The sequence below is a fragment of the Pinus tabuliformis genome, chromosome 1_2, assembly GCF_031772625.1.
Source record: "Pinus tabuliformis cultivar Carrire ecotype Pingquan chromosome 1_2, CPIR1, whole genome shotgun sequence".
NCBI classification, from domain to species: Eukaryota; Viridiplantae; Streptophyta; class Pinopsida; order Pinales; family Pinaceae; genus Pinus; species Pinus tabuliformis.
In genome coordinates this window covers 1213526428-1213545053 of record NC_142298.1, presented here as the reverse complement: position 1 = coordinate 1213545053, position 18626 = coordinate 1213526428, and the positions used below count along the sequence as shown (strand labels likewise).

Here is an 18626-nt window from a genome sequence, read left to right as displayed (position 1 = left end):
AGTACCATGGTTTTGTTTACGTTGGACAGTAATATTTCCAGCGGAGGTAGGGCTTATGTGGGGAGATGAGGAGCCATATGGCTTATCGATAGTGAGAATGCATAAGTCCAAAGTCTTCCTTTGAAGAAGGAAATCCAGGTCACTGTCGACAGAGTTTGTGGGGGAAGCAAGTGGCAAATCTGGCAAAATAATGTTGTTTCTAGACCCCTTAGCCCAATTAATAAAACATTAGAGTGACAAAGAAGGTACATAGGTAATATGAGATGTGGAGGGAGCATAATCAGACATAAAAGGTGTCAGGATGTCATGATGGGGATGAGAGGATATCGGGGGGGGGGGACTTTCGGATATGCTCGTTAGGACAAGTTGAGACAGGAATGTATGACTTTGCAGAGGACAAAGGGGATGATGGAACAGTGATGGGCGAGGAGCCATATTTCGAGAAACCATTAACACGGGGACAAAAATAATATTGGCCATGAACAATACTTGTGTTATGCTGAGCAGCAATGCCATGATTTTGGGCTGCCCTAAGTTGACCACCGCCATATTGAGATTTCAACAATGCGCCAAAATAGTTCCATCCGTGTAAACGACCACCCGATTGACAAGGGAAATGAGCCAAGAGGTGCCCAGTATGATGACAACTTGAGCATCTGAATGGCATGCCCCAGAAATCTAGACACTGAGATAATTCAGTCTCCCCCCAGTGTAATTCAATGTTATCCGAAAAGCCACCCCGGTACTCCTTCACAATCAAAATCCAAGCGACTCTCTTATTTGGTGCCCCCAAACACCGTGGATCAACATAAATGAACTTTCCAATGGAATTTCCTATGTCCATAAGAACCTTCTTTTTCTAAAGTTCAATAGGGAACCCAGCCAATTTCACCCAAATAAACTTGTTCTCAATGCGAGGATTTCGCGAAAGGAGATGAAAATTGTTTTTTAAATTATCAATGAGTCATACTTTGTTTTTTTTTATAAGTAAGATATATTTATAATATTGGTATAAAACTATTATTTTTTGTAAATTTTGTTATTTTATAAGCAAAAGCATGTATGTAAATTGGAAAATTTATTAGGGATTAGTTGTTCTTTTTCAACATAAAATAGGAAAATAACAACGTAGTTTGAAATTTCTAACACTTTTATATCTAATTAATTATAGCAAAACTAACTAAATCATTACTCAAATTTGGTCAATAAGAGAAATTACATACTTCAACACTCCTCTTAATCTCAATAGTTACATTCTTTAACATTGACAATGCCTAAGTCATATATCTAAAACTAAAAAGTAAAATCCAATTGTTTGGTGAATATGCCTACTAGCTAATCTCAAGATCCAAAAAATTTGAGGAAAATGTCACCACTATTGGCAAGCTCGTGAATGAAGTGATGGAAAGTGTCAATGTGTTTAGTTTTTTGGTGAAACACATGGTTCTTTGACAATGAATTGTTGAACTGTTGTCACAAAAATAATAAATTAGTTCCTTCTCCACATGTGCAATATTTCAAGAGTCTCTTTAGTCATACTACATGACATGATATTGTAGGAGCTACTACATATTTTGCTTCTACAGAAGATATTGAGACAATGAACTATTTCTTAGATGCCCATGAGATCAATTTTGTGACTAAATGAAAATAATATCATGAGGTGCTTTTCTTATCATTAGTTGTATGAACAAAATCATGTCTATGTATCCTGTAAATGTGTTGTCTTCATAAGTTATGTACCACATCCCATTGTTAGTTATACATGTAATATACATTAAAATTCGTTTCCATCTTTTCAATGAAAGTCCTTGGAAGAATCCATAAATTTGCAAATGAAATTCGTGGCATACATAACATCAAGCCTACTTGTAGTAAGGAACATGATGTTTCTTGCAAGCCTCTTATTGAGTATTGAATCAACTATTGGTCCTTCATCCTAATTGCTTAATTTTGTTCCTATTGCAATAGGTATTTCTATTGGTTTTAATTTACCCTTCCTAAAACTATTTAAGATATTTGTAGCATACTTTTGTTGACATTTGAAAATTCTTTGAGTAAATTGCTAAACTTTAATTCTCAAAAAGTACATCATGAAACCAAGTTTTCTCATCTCAAACTCTTTTTTCATGGAAGCTTTGTTTCTAGTACATATCATATCATCAACATAAAGACAAACTATAATAATTTTACATTTCCAATCTCATTTTGTATAAAGAGTGGGCTCATTGCAACTACATACCACTGGACCACAGATTGGGCGGAACCAAATCTCCCTTTGATCCAACCACCCCCATGCCATATTCCAAGCATGAATGTGGGATCTCATGAAATAAAAAAAACCAATCTAGGGCTTCCAAAGACCAAACCACCTCAACCCTCAACTAGTGATTCCACCTAACGGTCGGACATCACTAACCATCACCAGACTAGTCTCTACCCAAGTTGTTGAGGGCTCTAGAGTGTTTGTTCCAACCAGGGTTTCCAGAACTAGTAACTCAACCCACAACTGTGGGTGGGCTTCCAGAGCATTTTTCCAACCAAGGCATCCAGGATTAGTAACTCAAGCCACAAAAGGAATTTGAAAGTATTTATCGAACCAAGGCTTCTAGGACTAGTAACTCAACCCACCAAGGGCTTCTAGAGTGTCTTTCCGACCAAGGCTTCGAAGACCAGTAACTAAACCCAAGCTGTTACAGGGCTTCCAAAGCGTTTGTACAACCAAGGGTTCCAGGAACTACTAACTCAACCCACATCCATAAGGAACATGAGAACCAACCAAAAAAGAAAAGGAAAGACACCCACAACACCATCGCTATCCAAGAAATGGAAAGGCTAGGCAAATCCATTGTCACTCCAGGAAATCCTCCATGTCAATGAAAGATCATAGCCAAGAAACCACATGCATACCAAAACTAGCAAGGAAATCATACGTGTAACTTGGTACCTGCGAGAAAAAACCGTTATAGTCATTGATCACGATGTCCTCTTGCACTTTTCAGATCTTCTTTTTCCTTCTTGATCCAAATCCCAATCATGCCACACTCCTCCAAGAGTGTTCCAAGAAAACTATAAATGTCCAAGAGTATGAGAGAGAGAGAGAAAGAGAGTAGAAAATGAGAGCTCCAAAAATGAACTGACAAAAATCTACAAATTGATCCTCAGAAACCTTTTTATTAATGAGGCTTCTATTTTATTCATTTAACATTATTTTCCTTCATTTTCTTCCTCACATGCAACCTGTGACCTTTCACCTCCCATTTCTCCTATTTTCCATTATTTTCATAAATAAAATGTCTATTAATGTTGTTTTTCCTTTCCAAAGCCTTTGCTGTTGTCTTTTCCAATTTCCATAGCCATTAATTAATCATAAGTGATCCCCTTCACTATGTTCTTTCCCAACATTCAGCTTGGAATACATGTTCCATGACTATGGTTATTATTTTTCCTTTATTAACTTTATTACATGGATTTTTCACCAGGCCTATTACAACTGCAATGATATAGATTTCCTTGTCCATGTGGCTTATTAGCTTACAAAAAACACAAGGATTCAGTCATCCATGAAAGTTCCAACTGACCACATAGGCTTAGGCAACACAATTTAGCTCCTCACACACAATTCATAAGAAAATCACCCAAATTTCAAACGGTTTAACTCATGCATAGGAATTTACATATTAGCTTAGACTTTGTCTTCTACTTGCAATGCCCAATAAATCCCATATGCTACAATGATCAGCATTGCACTCAAAAGAGATAAAAGTTCGGTTCATGAGAAATATTCACATCTAGGAGACCAATCCGCGAGCCTGCACAGTGTAAGCTAGCCAACCAACCAACTAAAGCCCCCAATTCTCTTTATTTATGCCTCCATATGTTTTTCCCAGCAGCACACTATGTGTTTGAGAGGTTGCAAGCCCGCCTCCTCGATGTGCTATGGGAACGAACAACATCTTCTCCTCCATCGCCTCCAATCACATCTCATAAATTTGGCTATTAGCAATTGGCGTCACCATGTCTCCAAATGCTAGCCCATTCAATTCAACACTTAAGTTGAAGTTGGTTTGTGGCTTTCCCAATAAACTAAATGCATTAGACATTGGGATCCAAAAGGTTGTCCCCTCCTTTAGTCGACAATCATAATCATCAAATTTACAAATACATTATATCATTCAGTCATGGGTCATTTTCCTATGTTCGCAATGTATTAGCTAGCCATCACTCCCATGCCCATGCTGGCATTATAGTCACATTACAAAAATTGGGGCAAATGAATGGATTGTCATAAAAAATTATTGTTGAAACAAATTTCTATTACTTAAATTGCACTTTCGAATGCATAAATCAATTCAACACTTTAAAAAATATTTAAACCATTTGAATTATATAATTTTCGCGATTAAAATCTATAATTTTAATAAGTCTTCTAAATTTCTAAACAATTTTATTTTAAAAAAATGATGATAAAAATATATATAATAATTTACAACATAAAAATATTTATATTATTTAACCCACGAGTTAATATAAATGTGAATGTCATTTGCAAAATATTAAAATGTTAAGGTTTAGATGTTAACTCGTTGTAATATCCGTTTGTAAGATTAGTAGGGAGAGAGGAAAAAAGAACCATGGTTTCACTTATGAATATTTGTTTTTAACCCACATGTTAAAATAAATTGTGGATAAAAATACATGAAATTTGATGTGAGATATTTCATATTTTATTATGGTGTAGAGGTTTTATATAATTGTTGTTATAGAATATATTAATATAGATTTATCATAATTTTTGATCTAAGAAAGTGTGGAGATCAAATCTTTTGATATGTAATTTTCTTTATAAGTACAAAACATAATAAAATGTACATCTAAAAATATTCGATTCCTCTTAATATTTGGTAAATCTTAAGTTAAGATGAATTTATACAGATTTTTAATAATATTATTAATATTTATATAATGTTAGGTCCTTTAGTGTAACCCTTTATTGTTATTAGCGCAACCTCCTTATTGTATTATTGTGCCCATATAGTCCCCATGTTGTTATTATTATGCTCCATAGAAGCCCACAATTGTTATTGTTGTGCCCCTACAATATTATTGTCATGTAGGCTCTGATTGTATTGGGACCCCTTAGACTCCTATATATAGAAAGGAGGTTTTGTCATTTGTATCATCTAAAAATTGTTCATCTGTGTAATGTAAAGGAGGTTTCCCCCTAGAAGAGGCTGATTTTGAAGTCGTTGATCTATCTTTTCTATCTTTTTGTGAGCTGGTTTCATAACATTTGGTATCAAAGCCTTTGGATTTTAGGGTTTCATCGCTCCAAACAGGTCATCGTGACCTTTTCTCTATAACTTTTTTCTATGAAGTTTCAGAAGCTAACAAAAAACCCCATTTGAGCAGCAATCGTTCTGAACCTTGGGTCTGAATTTCTGATCTTGTCTTGTTATATTTTCAGCGATCTATCTAAGGAGGTTAGGGTTTTTCCAAGCTCCAGAATTCCATCTCAAACAAGTCATCGTGAAATTTTCGCTATAATTATTTTTCTACGAAGATTCAGATAATGAAATTAAAATCCATTTGAGCTGAAATCTTGATGAAGCTCGGGCCCAAAATTCAGATCTTGTTTCACTATATGTTCGGAGATATGGTTCAAGACATGTAGGGTTTTTGCAGGTTCCTGAATTACATCCCAAATATATAACCCTGGGAAAATCGTCATAACTTTCTCTCTGAGCATTAGTTTGAAATTTTGTGAATATTACAGAAAGAGGATGGCCTGTAGTTTTCTATTTATTTGTTTCAGGTACTAAAGTCGAAATAGTGACACGTGGCACTTCATAGAAGTTCGCTCTATGAAACGAGTCTATAATCAGGTCATCGTGGGAGATTTGGCATAATGCTTCTTTGGAGAATCCAATATTGATCAAAACTGCAGAGTTGGAAAGAGGAGTCAAAGAGCTACCACAGGACGCAATTAAATACTTTGGAGATACGAAATTACAGAGATACAATAGATTCAATATCAAGCTCCTACAAAGTGAAAAAAATGTGTATTTTTTTTTAAATTTTCCATAAGTTTGGTTTGAAAAAATAGTTTGAAGGATTTCAAAGGACATAGTGAAGCATAATTATAATTAATTAATTCCCTGCAGAAATATAATGGAAACGCCTAGTAAGCAACCTGAAAGCTCTAGCATGACTCATGAAGAAGAGTAAGAAATGCGACATGATATATCAAAATTACGAGACCAAGTGCAACAAAATTCACTCTCACAAAAGGTAACATAAGCTAATATGGATGGTTTAAAGAAAGGCGTGGAAGCTAAGATGGATAGTGTGGAAACCAAGATGGATGGTTTAAAGAAAGGCGTGGAAGCTAAGATGGATAGTGTGGAAACTGAGATGGATGGTTTAAAGAAAGACGTGGAAGTTAAAATGGATGGTATAGAAGAAAAACTTAAAGGCAACATTGGAGATTTGAAGACAGATTTGACAAAGTCGCTACAAGAAATGCTTACTAATGGCGAAAGGGTAGTAAAGGAAGCTCATGATAGAATAAATGTTAATCATGATTTCATAGACTCTAACATTGGATTGAAGACCCACCATGTTCCAAAGATCGATATGAGGATGTTTGATGGCAAGGATCCTGTAACATGGATACTATAGATGGAGCAATATTGTGATCTCCATAATGTGCATAACACACAAAAGGTACGCATGCAACTTTATATTTTGAACCAAATCAATTTGTATGGTATCGATGCCTTTTCTCTCGTAAAAAAATTGTCACTTGGGAAATTTTTACAGAAGAAATGATAGCACATTACGAGGATACACAAAGAAACACATTTTTTAGCCAATTGATAAATCTCAAACAAAAGGGTTCAATGATGGAGCATATTGAGGATTTCAAAAAATTGAATATAAGGGTAAAATATATTCCAGAGGAGCATAGGATTGATGTGTTCATAGGGACTTTAAAGGATAACATCCAACATGAGGTTCGCCTTTGGAAACCTGATTCATTGGAGAAGGAATACAGGTTGGCAAGCAAAATGGAAAGCAAAATTATGGAAACAAGGAAGCCTACCACTCACAACTATAAAGATGGAAGTGTTGTTTCCCCTAGCCTTCCACAACCTACAAGGTTGACACCACAACAATTGGAAGAAAAAAGAGAAAAATAGCTTTGTTACAATTGTGATAGCAAATACACTAAAGGTCATAAGCGTGCTGAGAAGCAATCATTTTACATAGATTGTGAAGAGGAGGAAGAAAAAGAACAAGAAACGTCAAAAGAAGAGGATATACACCAGGAACAAATCTTAGAGAGAAGATATGAATCTATCCATATCTTGTAATGCATTGGCCGGAATTACCACTCCTCAAAGTATCAAGATAGAAGGACATATCAGGAAGAAAAAGGTAATTGTGTTGATTGATTCGGGTAGTACCCATAATTTTATTCATTGTAAGATAGCCAAGGAATTTAATTGCTTCATATATCCAACACCAGAGTGTCAAGTGATGGTTGCAAGTGGAGGAACCATAAATTTCTTTGGAAAGTGCCATACTATCAAATTATCTATGGTAGAATATGTATTGAATAGACCAATGCTTTCCATTCCAATGGGTGGTGCTGATGTTGTACTAGGAGTCCAAGGGCTAAAATCCTTGGGTACAATAGCTTTTAATTTTCAAGAAATTTTCATGAACTTTTTTGGAAGGGCATGAAGTTGAATTAAGGGGTATCACAGGGAAACCGGGAAAGATAATCAGCTTTAACAAAATGACAAAGCTTCTAAAGAAAGAACAACGAGGTGTAACTGCACAATTATGTTTGCTAGAGGTTCCCACATCGAAATCATCTATTTCTCCAGATCTCCAAAAAGTCTTGGACAATCATTCCAAGGTATTTGAGACTCCCAAAGGCCTCCCACCTATTCATGATCATGATCATGTTATTCATTTGATTCTAGTGGTACACAAGAAGAATGGATCATGTCACATGTGGCCGGATTATAGGGAGCTCAACAAGCTCACTATTAAAGATAAATTTCCGATTCATATCATTGATGAATTATTGGATGAATTGCATGGATCAATTTACTTCACCAAGTTGGATCTCTGTTCATGATATTATCAATTCATAATGAAGACTGAATACACTCCGAAAACAACACTTAGAACTCAGGAGGGTCATTATGAATTTTTGGTCATGCCTTTTGGCCTTACCAATGCACCTTATAGATTTCAAAGTTTGATGAGTTCCATTTTCAAACCCTTATAAATTTGTTGTTAGTTTTTTTTGATGATATACTAATCTACAACAAGTCTTAGAAGGATGATGTTCAACATGTTGACAGGGTGCTCAAACTATTGGAGGAGAAACAATTATATGCAAAAAGCTCCAAATGTTTCTTTGGAGTACAAGAGGTGGAATATTTTGGTACTGAGTTAGCTCATATCTCATCTTATGATCCTCAATATGATGGGCAAACAGAGATAGTGAATAAATGTTTGGAAGGACATCTTCGTTGATTTGTATCTGTTAAACAAACACAATGTGTGAAGTGGTTTCTTTTGGCTGAATGGTGGTATACCACTTCCTTCCATACTGTAGCAAAAATGATCCCATTTACGGCACTTTATGGATATCATCCACCATCCATCACATCATCTTTAATAGAAAATTCCAAGGTTCAAGAAGTGGAAGATCACATCGAGCATCAATAGAAAGTTCTCAAGTTCTTGAAGGATAACCTCACTTTGGCGCAAAATAGAATGAAACAACAAGCAGATCAACATCACAACAAAAGAAGTTTTGATGTAGGTGATTGGGTATTTCTACGACTACAACCACACAAACAAATGTCCCTCATGCAAGCTAAGAAGGATAATAAATTATCACCAAAGTATTATGGTCTATACAAGGTGTTACAAAATATTAGTACTATAGCATACAAATTGGAGCTTCCTACATCTTCCCGAGTTCACCCAGTTTTCATGTTTCATGCTTAAAGAAGGTTATAGGTGAGAAGATCCCAATTCAAACAATATTGTCAGAATTTGAAGAGAAGGGAAAAAATCATATTGGAACTGGAAGCAATCACAAAAACAAGAAATCGATAGCTATAAAATAGATAAATTTTTGAGTATCTCATCAAGTGGAAGAACTATTGAAGATTCCACATGGGTGGATGAAAATTTTATACAGAAGCAACCAGAACTACTCAAGCGTTGAGGATAACACTTTTTGAAGTTGAAGGTCATGTTAGGTCCCTATACTACTAATGTAACCCCTTATTGTTATTAGTGCAACTCCCTTATTGTATTATTGTGCCCATATAGTCCCCATGTTGTTATTATGATGCCCCATAGAAGCCCACTATTGTTATTGTTGTGCCCCTACAATATTATTGTTATGCAGGCTCTGATTGTATTGGGACACCTTAGACTCCTATATATAGAAAGGAGGTCTTGTCATTTGTATCATCCAAGAATTGTTCATTTGTGTAATGTATTGGAGGTTGCCCCCTCGAAGAGGCTCATTTCGACGCTGTTGATCTATCTTTTCTATCTATTTTTGAGCTGGTTTCATAACATATAAATTTCGCACATCTATACATAAAAATATTCTTATGCTTAATTTTATTAAAATATCTATGATACATATAGTTACATATACATGAAACATTTTTCCTTGACATGTTTTGTAATTTTTATATTTTATGGTTTTAATGTAATATACATAATATTAATGACTTTAGATACATAGAATAATTCAAAATAAAGTTTGTTGTAAATATCATATTTATGTATGATTGTTAATTAAATTTAAATATGAAGTTCTAATGGTTAGAAATATAACCTTAATATATATTGTCAAATATATCTTGATTTATGTTTCTTCTCTTTGGTAGTTTTATCTTCCCTCATATGCCACAGTCCATCTTCTTCTTTCCTCCTCCTTTCCAACCCTTCTCTCCTTCTTCAATCCAAATTTCCCCTTTTAATCCCTTCCTTTTCCTTTCATTTTTTCCCTTTTTACCCTCCATTTGACCTTCCCCATTTTCCTCACTCATTTCAATTTGTCCATTTTTTATGTCAATATAATTTTATTCCTTTCTTGCCTCCATTCAACGACTATTTCTTCCTTTTTTCATCTTATCCCGTATTGGAAGTAATGCTTCCATGAATTCCAAATTGTAATGAGTTGTAATTGTGTGAGTTCCTAGGTTATTAGTTGTACTAACTATTTATAATAATCTAGATCCACCATTCTCAAATCTAAAAGTATCATGTATTCCTATATATGTAATACCTGTGAGATCAATAAAAATATCATGTGATTTTTGTTGTATGTGCAATATCTCTAGCTCTCTTCATATTTCTAACACAGTATCAGAGCAGGTACTGGCTTGATTCCCTTACGGAAAGGCCAAGAAGATATGACAGGGCCCTTAGTGTTATTGAACCTTAAGATAGGAGTTTGTGTCAAATGTTTTTCTAAATAAATTTGTTTTTCTTGTGTAGATCTGTGGATGTGTGTTTAGTTATCTAGATCTACAATTCTTCATAAATTGCTTATGTATCACATGGAATTAATTGGTTTGGAGAGATCATGACAACACAAAGTCAAGTGTGTGTATCATCTGTTGAATTTTAGGAGCATAATATCCTCTCACCCCATCTATTTTCACATCACCAAGAGCCATGGCAACCGAAAAAATAATCCTGCTCATGCTCTCCCTTCTTTCTTCAGCCATTTCTTATGGAGTTTCAACCTATTTTGAGGGGAACTGCGTTTAAAACGTGTACACTACGATATGCAACATATGGATGGCAAGAACATACTCCAACATCAGTCTCGCTCTGGTGGATTCGCTTGGCAGAGAGGTGTTCATCGATAATTTGGAGGCGTGGGGCGGCCTCATGGGGTTGAGCTACGACTATTTCGAGAGGGACAACCTTGACATATTTAGCGGATATCTTCTGCAACTAGAGGTTCTTCACAGTCAAGAAGTGGGTCGACACCGAAATTTCACCCTGCAATCTCACCACAATCAGTGATCAGTGCTCATAACACCACCCCTCTATCTCCCAGCTCTGAAAGCTGCATGTACAACCTCTCGTTTGGTTGTCTTTATGCAATCAGTGTTACGCTAGACAAATAGTGAAGTGAGCATCCAACAATTTGTAAGTCTCCCTGTGGGATAGGAGTGACAGAGGATTTGTTGCATCCATAGGGATAATTCCTTGTCTGTGAACATTTAGCAAGGTATTTTTAAAAGGGAGTCAAAGCGTCTAGAAAATTTGTAGCATATGCAGTTACGACTAACTGAGAAAAAGTTATCTTTGCATTTAATGATGGGGAAGTATCATATTATCAATTTCCCATACTGTCAACATAAAGATGGGTATCGGTGTCATGGGTATGGCCGTCATTTAGAGCAGATCGTTGATAGCTCATACAGTGCACAACCACTTTATGTCACGGGTATGGAACAATTTTTAATGGTGGGATCTGACATGATTCGGCAAACACGACGGCACGTTCTTCCAACGAGGTTGTCGCTTGCTTGAGAGGCTCACAACCTCGTGATACCTTTTGAGCTTTGTTCATACTCCATACGATATATTCCTTCTTCACTTACATGGTATTTATAAAGAAAATAAAAATAAAAAATTCAAACGAAGTAGAACCACATGGAACACTCTAACTATTCAACAGAAAATTGTGACCCCTCGTATTCCGGGAGCATTATGCACACGTAGTTCTTAATAAAGTCAGGCTGGTATGACTTTCATGCTCGAGGAGCATTAGTTACATGTAGTTCTTAATAAAGTCAAGTTGGTGTGACCCTTTGTGTTCTAGGAGTGTTCAAGTTGTACAATTGTGTGCTGAAAACATTCTGCATCAAGAATGTTATCCAAGATAACTGATGAAGGTTGCTGAGGGTCGTGGATGCAACAAATGGTGGTAGTTCCATAAGATGGTTTAGTATGACACTGACCTGTTGAGAAGGGTCATTTCTGCAAAGCACGTCAACGATGGTCTGAAGAAGTTATGTCTTAAATGGATCAAGTGGGAAGCTTGAAACTATGGTGAGGAAAAGAGTGGAAACCGTGAGATTTCAGAGTGGATATGAGTGCTAGTGATGACCATATAATTGTTGTAATGTCTAATTTCTTGTCTTGTCATGTAAGCATTAAGGGAGGGTATTGGAAGTAATGCTTCCATGACTTCCAAGTTGTTTCGAGTTGCAATTGTCTGAGTTCCTAGGTTAATAATTGTACTGGCTATTTTTACTAGTCTAGATCCACCATTTTCAGATCTAGAAGTATCATGTATTCCAGTGTGATTGCGCAATCTCTTTAGCTCTTTTCAGATTTCTAATATCTCTCTCATGCTTTAAATTCAAATCTCAACATTTCTCTGTTAGAATCTTTAGAAATTTCACTTATTTACATTGTTTATCTCAAGCAACAATCGACTGTATAACTCTTACATATATATTTCACATTTCTATATTTAAATTATCTTATTTTTTAATTATGCATTTCTTAATTAAATTTATTAAGTTGTTATATGTTTATTAATTATATGTTTTATGGGAAGAATCGGCTCTGAAGCAGGAATAGCTAGGGTTTACATGGAAGCCACCGTCACAGTGCGCTGCGAAGAGGCAGAGTTAACGAAGAACCCCTGGAGACTGAACGCCGATCCAATCGAACTGTATTCGCTGCGCTGGATCGGGTATTGCAGAGAACAAGAACACAAAGCCCCTGCAACAAAACGAGCCTCGGTTGAAGAACGGACGGCTCACAGGTCATGGTCGTTTTCTCTTCTACTGATTAAGGGTTATTTTCACGGTAAAACTCCTGCCCTTACTGTAACAGGTCACGGCCAGGATGAAATAGACCGCCAATGTTCAGATCCGCTTTTGATAGTGCAACCCCACCTGGATCCGCACCCCCTGAGTGCGTTTAAGGGTAGGTATGGAGCGCTGTGGGCAGAGTTTCGCCAATATTCAAATCTACCAATGATAACGCAAACCCACCTTGATTCGCACCCACTGAACGCGTTTAAGGGTAGTGGAGCACCTGCGCAGAGATGGAGACGGCTTCGAGGCGGGCCAAAAAACAAATCCTTCAGGGCAGACGGACTCCTGACGATAGATCAGCCTTCTTACAGGGGTTTCAACTCGCCCCCAATCAGATCTGCACAAGACAAAGCGCCCAGATTGGGAACGGATGCTCCAAAAAATGCCGCATAGAATGACACGCCTCACAACCGACCAGACCTTGCAAAGACAGGGTTCCACAGGAGCGATCCACTACGTAGGGGTACAGATCTGGCTCAACAAAGGCTCCACAGTACCGATCTAACCCATACAGATGCAGATCTGGTTCAGATATTCATCAAATTGCTGGAAGGAAAACACTACTGCATGCGGCTCAGGAAGGCAACAAGCATCCAGGAGTTAAAAAAGGAAATACAGGGCCGCCATGGAATCCCAGAACGATTACAAAACCTCATTTATTCAGGGTTCAATCTGCAAGACAACAAAACCCTGCAGCATTATGGCATAGCAAATGATTCAACCATTAATCTAACCCTCCGACTGCGTGGCGGAAGCTCTGGAACCAGCTCTAAAAATACAGGTTCCTTTCGGGATGCAGTAAAAGGAAAGGAAGAAAAAATGGGAAACAAAGCAGCACCAACAACAGAATTGCCAGGACCCTACATCGTCGAACAAAAGCCAGAATCACCAACTCTTCAGGTATCTATGCCAGAGGTAATTAACCTATACACTGATTTATCAAATACTACAGTCATATGTAGATTCAATGGCTTCTGGCCAAAAGCAGATGCCCTGCATCAATGGATCTACTCAACATGGACATCTAACTGCGAAATTTACCTCTGCCCTAAAGTGTTTTTTATAGTTAGCTTTGATACAGAACAGGAAAGAGACAGTATTATTAAACAGGGGCCTTGGTTTTGGGGCAGTGCTGGCCTCTTCACAACCCCCTGGTTCTCGGGATTTGATGCTACTACAATGATAGTCTCAACCATGCCTGTATGGGTGAGGCTTCACGGGCTCCCACTGCATTTTTGGCATCATAAAGTGCTAACCGCCATTGGGAATTCTCTAGGGAAATTCCTAAAAATGGATGAAGACAGAGCAGTTAGGGGTATCTTTACATTCGCCAGAATATGCGTAGAAGTGGATTTGAGTCAGGGGCTACCAGACCACATCAAGATAAACTTCAACAATACCCAATGGATACAACAGCTTGACTACGAAAACACAACATTCCGGTGCAGGAACTGTTTGCAGACAGGGCATCTCCAAAATGATTGTCCATCAGCTGGAAAGGACCCTAGGAAAACCAAGAAACAACAAAAAAAGCACAAAGGCTGGCAACACACAGAGCCATTGGAAGAAGAGGACATCAAGGAGGACCCTCCAGAGAACCACATGGAACCAGAACCTCAAATGGGACAGAAACAAACTCAGGAAGCAAAAAACCTTTCTACTCATACGGGGCTGATCATTACAGATCTACATCAGGAGTTGCAAATGGAAGTAAGTGGCATAAAGAGAACCCATAGCTCGGAGGGCTCAGAATCAGACAAAGAACAACAAATGATCACCATGGGGAACCAGCTAGTTACAACTACACCCACAGTTGACTCGGGAGGATGGCGCCGGGTGGAGAAGAAGAAGGGAAGAAAAGAATAGGCTTGCTGGAACTTTTTTTATTTTACTTTTTCTGCTACTCTGTTGGATCCTGTCCTTACAGGAATTATTCATCTGCTAATCAGTGTTATTTTCTTTGTTCTGCTGACTGTTATTACAGGATCAGCCATCTGCATATGCCTATGGCATCTACAAAATGTAATTTTATCAATTATGAATAAAATTACGATTTTTTCCTAGGGGAAAAAAATATTATATGTTTTATGATTATGAATATAAATCATTACTATTTAAATTTACTTTAATGTGATATGTTTATTATAATATTTTATTGAAAAAAATTGTTTATAATTTTATTAATAAAAATAAAATTATATTTATAATATAACAAAATAAATTGAATCCATTTATTATTTATATTTTTTATCTTTTAAACCAGTCACACTCCACCGTATTAGTCACACTCCACTGTATTATATGAGTTACAACTTCTATTCTCTATTAAACTAACATCTAGTGTACACCCCTTTACCAACACTAACAAAACTACGCAAAAACCATGATTTTGAATTATTGTATTTGACTAAGATTAGGCATAAGTGAAAAAGTTGACACCCACATGTGCGCATGAATGGATTACGTGAAAACCCTAGTACGTCATTATTATTTGATGTCAACCTCAGTACTGAATAATTTAAAATATAAAAGCTTCTACCTACATTTTTAATGTGATTGAGAAGATTCATGTCAATACATTTTAAGTCATTACAAAAGGCATTGGACAAGGACTTTCATCCAGGGGTTTAGGTAGTGAATGTTTGGATTTCAATCTCACATTAAATTCTATGGCCTTTCATTAAAGGAGTTGAGTAAAAACCATGTCCGAAGTCTAAGTCGACATCGCGCATGAACATTGATAAATGAATTAAGTAAAAAATGAGGTTTAGATGAATGAATGTTTGATTGAGTTAAGTTGAGAGTAGGTATAGGTATATAATGTGTAAGGATGTTAGTTGGTTATTAAAATTGAAATTTAATTTATTTCATTAAAAAGAAATATACGAGTTTAAATCTATCTCACACCAAATCTGTTATATACGGAGAGAAATCAAATTCCTTTACTTGCAAATTTTCTATGTGAAATGTAAAATTTGATAAAAATTTACCCCTCAAAATATTTAATTCCTCTAGGGACATGAGGATCTAGACTAGGCTAATATTATAATATTTGTTTTCGTTTTGTGGAAATGGGTTGGTGTGAGTGTGGCAAGTTCTGTTTGAATGACTTCCCCCTCAAAATATTTAATTCCTCTAGGGACATGAGGATCTAGACTGGGCTAATATTATAATATTTGTTTTCGTTTTGTGGAAATGGGTTGGTGTGAGTGTGGCAAGTTCTGTTTGAATGACTTCAGGGGAGTGCAGTTATATACTTGGGGTATATCGGTGTTTTACGTATGGGAGCAAATGACTATTACTGTTGTTTTCTATTATTATTAATATTAATATTTTTCATGTCCTATTCGATCTGAGTTGGTGCCAGAGTGGCAAGTGTAGCCTGAATAATTTAGGTATTTGCGGATAGATACTTGGGACTCTGGGTGTTGCTTACAACACAGAAACTACATTTGGGCACTTCAAGATTCAGCCAGATTCTTAAGGTTTGTGGTATGTGAGTGGACGAGTGTACCCTTGCGCAGAGGATCAGCAACTCATTCGCCTCCCTTTCTAGGAGGGGTTCCTGTGTGCCATTGATTAGGAATTCTCAGAGATGGGTTCCTGCTGTATTAGCAGTGGACAAAGAGTTTGTATCACTGACTGAAGATTCAACAAGATTACAGAGGTGGATCACTCGTTGGCATGAGGAAAACAGGTTAGATCCCCAGTTGGGTTCGCTCAGGAAGCAAAATGAAACCATTCTGATTGGCTTTCCTTTTGTAGTCTCAGAGCCCAGCTATCAGAGAGGAATGGAGCATTCAGAGAGCTATACTTGTGTTACATCCCACGGTCCAAAATTGAGCACAAAACACATCTATACCCATACCAGTATGGAACGTGAAACTGTGCAATACCCTGTTCAAAAACAACATCAAAGCCAAATGCGGGATGTTGCATCGCGTCCTGTTGCTTATTTTCTCAGCGCTTGCTATCTCTGCAAACGGCAGTTGAGCCATGGGAAGGACATCTACATGTACAGGTCTCTTATAATTATCATACCATTGTTTTTCTGTTAGAGATTGATTTAAAGTTTGGAGAATCGCATGGAAATTTGATTATAGTTTCAGGCCAATGACTTTTGTTCATTTTTGCAATGTTGTATCCCAAAATCCTATTCAATTAATCTAGAATCTCGATAATCAGAGCACTCGCTTAGTTGATGGAATGTGGGTTCAACAGCCCCTCTCGATTTTGTGTCCCCATATCTAAAATTTGGGTTGGAGATTGCTGAGAACCCATGGTTCGAGAGTTAGTCTCATTCTGTGTTTGCTGATTATTGCAGAGGTGACAAAGCATTCTGCAGCATGGAATGCCGCTCCCAACAGATTTTGATGGATGAATGAATAGAAGCTTTTTCATGGAATGCTTCTTCTTTGGGTGGAAAAATTTTCTTTAGCGAGTACAGCTACTGCTGCATAAGAAGGAATGGAAACTGTCCGGGCAAAAAAGGCATTTCAGTGCCTGTATTACTCTGATCTGGAGGCTGTAGGAAAATACAGTGTGGCAGATGATATAAAAATATATGCCTGTAGTATTTATGCTGAAGGAAAGGGATGGGGTGGGCTTCTCTTAGGCATATTGATATGGGATGAACTATGTTGTGTACATGTCGACGAAAGTTTTTAGGTTAAACCCTTCTGTAAATTTTCAGAGGCCATTTACAGAGATGGAGTCCAAGAGCTTCCTAATCTACATGAGTTTTTAAATAAGGTATGTGCCTGTAGCAGAGAGATCTAGAAGGCCAAAAGATCCTAGACAGATTTATAGAGAGGTAGGCATATGCTCTTTTCTGTTATGATGGATGTGAGTGTCGATTATAATAGAAAAAAAATTCTCATATTTTGTTTATTGCAAATTTCTGATGTGGCATTGCAGATTTCTGATGTGTTTCCCACAGACAAAGATCACAACTTCGTACCAAGTGCTGAGAACTTTAACTTATTATGTGTGTTCTCATCTATTTTCGGGGTTTTTTTTTTTTCTTCTGAAAGTCGATTATATTGCATAACGATTTATTTTGGTTTACCTAGTTGCTGCACATTATATTGGAAGAATGATCTTTTTTGTTTGACAAAGAAAACACCGGAAATGATGAGACTTTTTATGTTTTAGGGTTAGGTTGTTTCACTTAATGCTATTGCTTTTAAATGTGACCAAAGTAAAACCAGACATGTTCGACCAGTATTGGCAGATACTTTTAAATGTGACTAAAGTAAAACCAGACATGTTCGACCAGTATTGGCAGATAAAAGGACAGGTCTGATTGCAGTACAAGATCCAGACCTATTGCAAGTTTCTTAAACCTCTTAAAATGACCTTGTAACCCTACACTCCAAAGATATCTTTAAGGAGTCCTCCCTTTCTGCCACTAAGGACAAAAGAAGTACTTTAATTTAGATTTGATTTACTTTAAAAAAGATTAAGTTTTTTTATAAAATTATGTATGAGTGTTAGTTTATGTGAGCAGTTGAATCAGCTATTGCTCTGTTACTAAGTATTAGGTAAATAATGAGATTAAAAAGTCAATTCTAAAAAAAATAAATTAAATTAGTTTTGATTAAATTTATGTGTTAATCTATATCAGCTAAATTAAGGATTCCTTGTTATAAAGTAATATGGAAACCATAAAATTCTGTTCAATAAATTTAATTGATTATTAATTAAATCAAAGTACTTTAGCAC

At 36.5% G+C, this 18626-nt stretch overlaps 1 protein-coding gene across 1 annotated transcript; it reads left to right on the top strand.

Annotated features, from left to right (window-relative positions):
• Positions 1–16288: 16288 nt before the first annotated feature.
• On the top strand, positions 16289–17767 carry LOC149210629 (FCS-Like Zinc finger 10-like). Its single transcript, XM_089394466.1, has 2 exons — positions 16289–16923; positions 17227–17767. The coding sequence occupies exons 1-2, from the start codon at positions 16694–16696 to the stop codon at positions 17285–17287; spliced, it is 291 nt and encodes a 96-aa protein (XP_089250592.1). The 5' UTR covers positions 16289–16693; the 3' UTR covers positions 17288–17767.
• Positions 17768–18626: the final 859 nt, after the last annotated feature.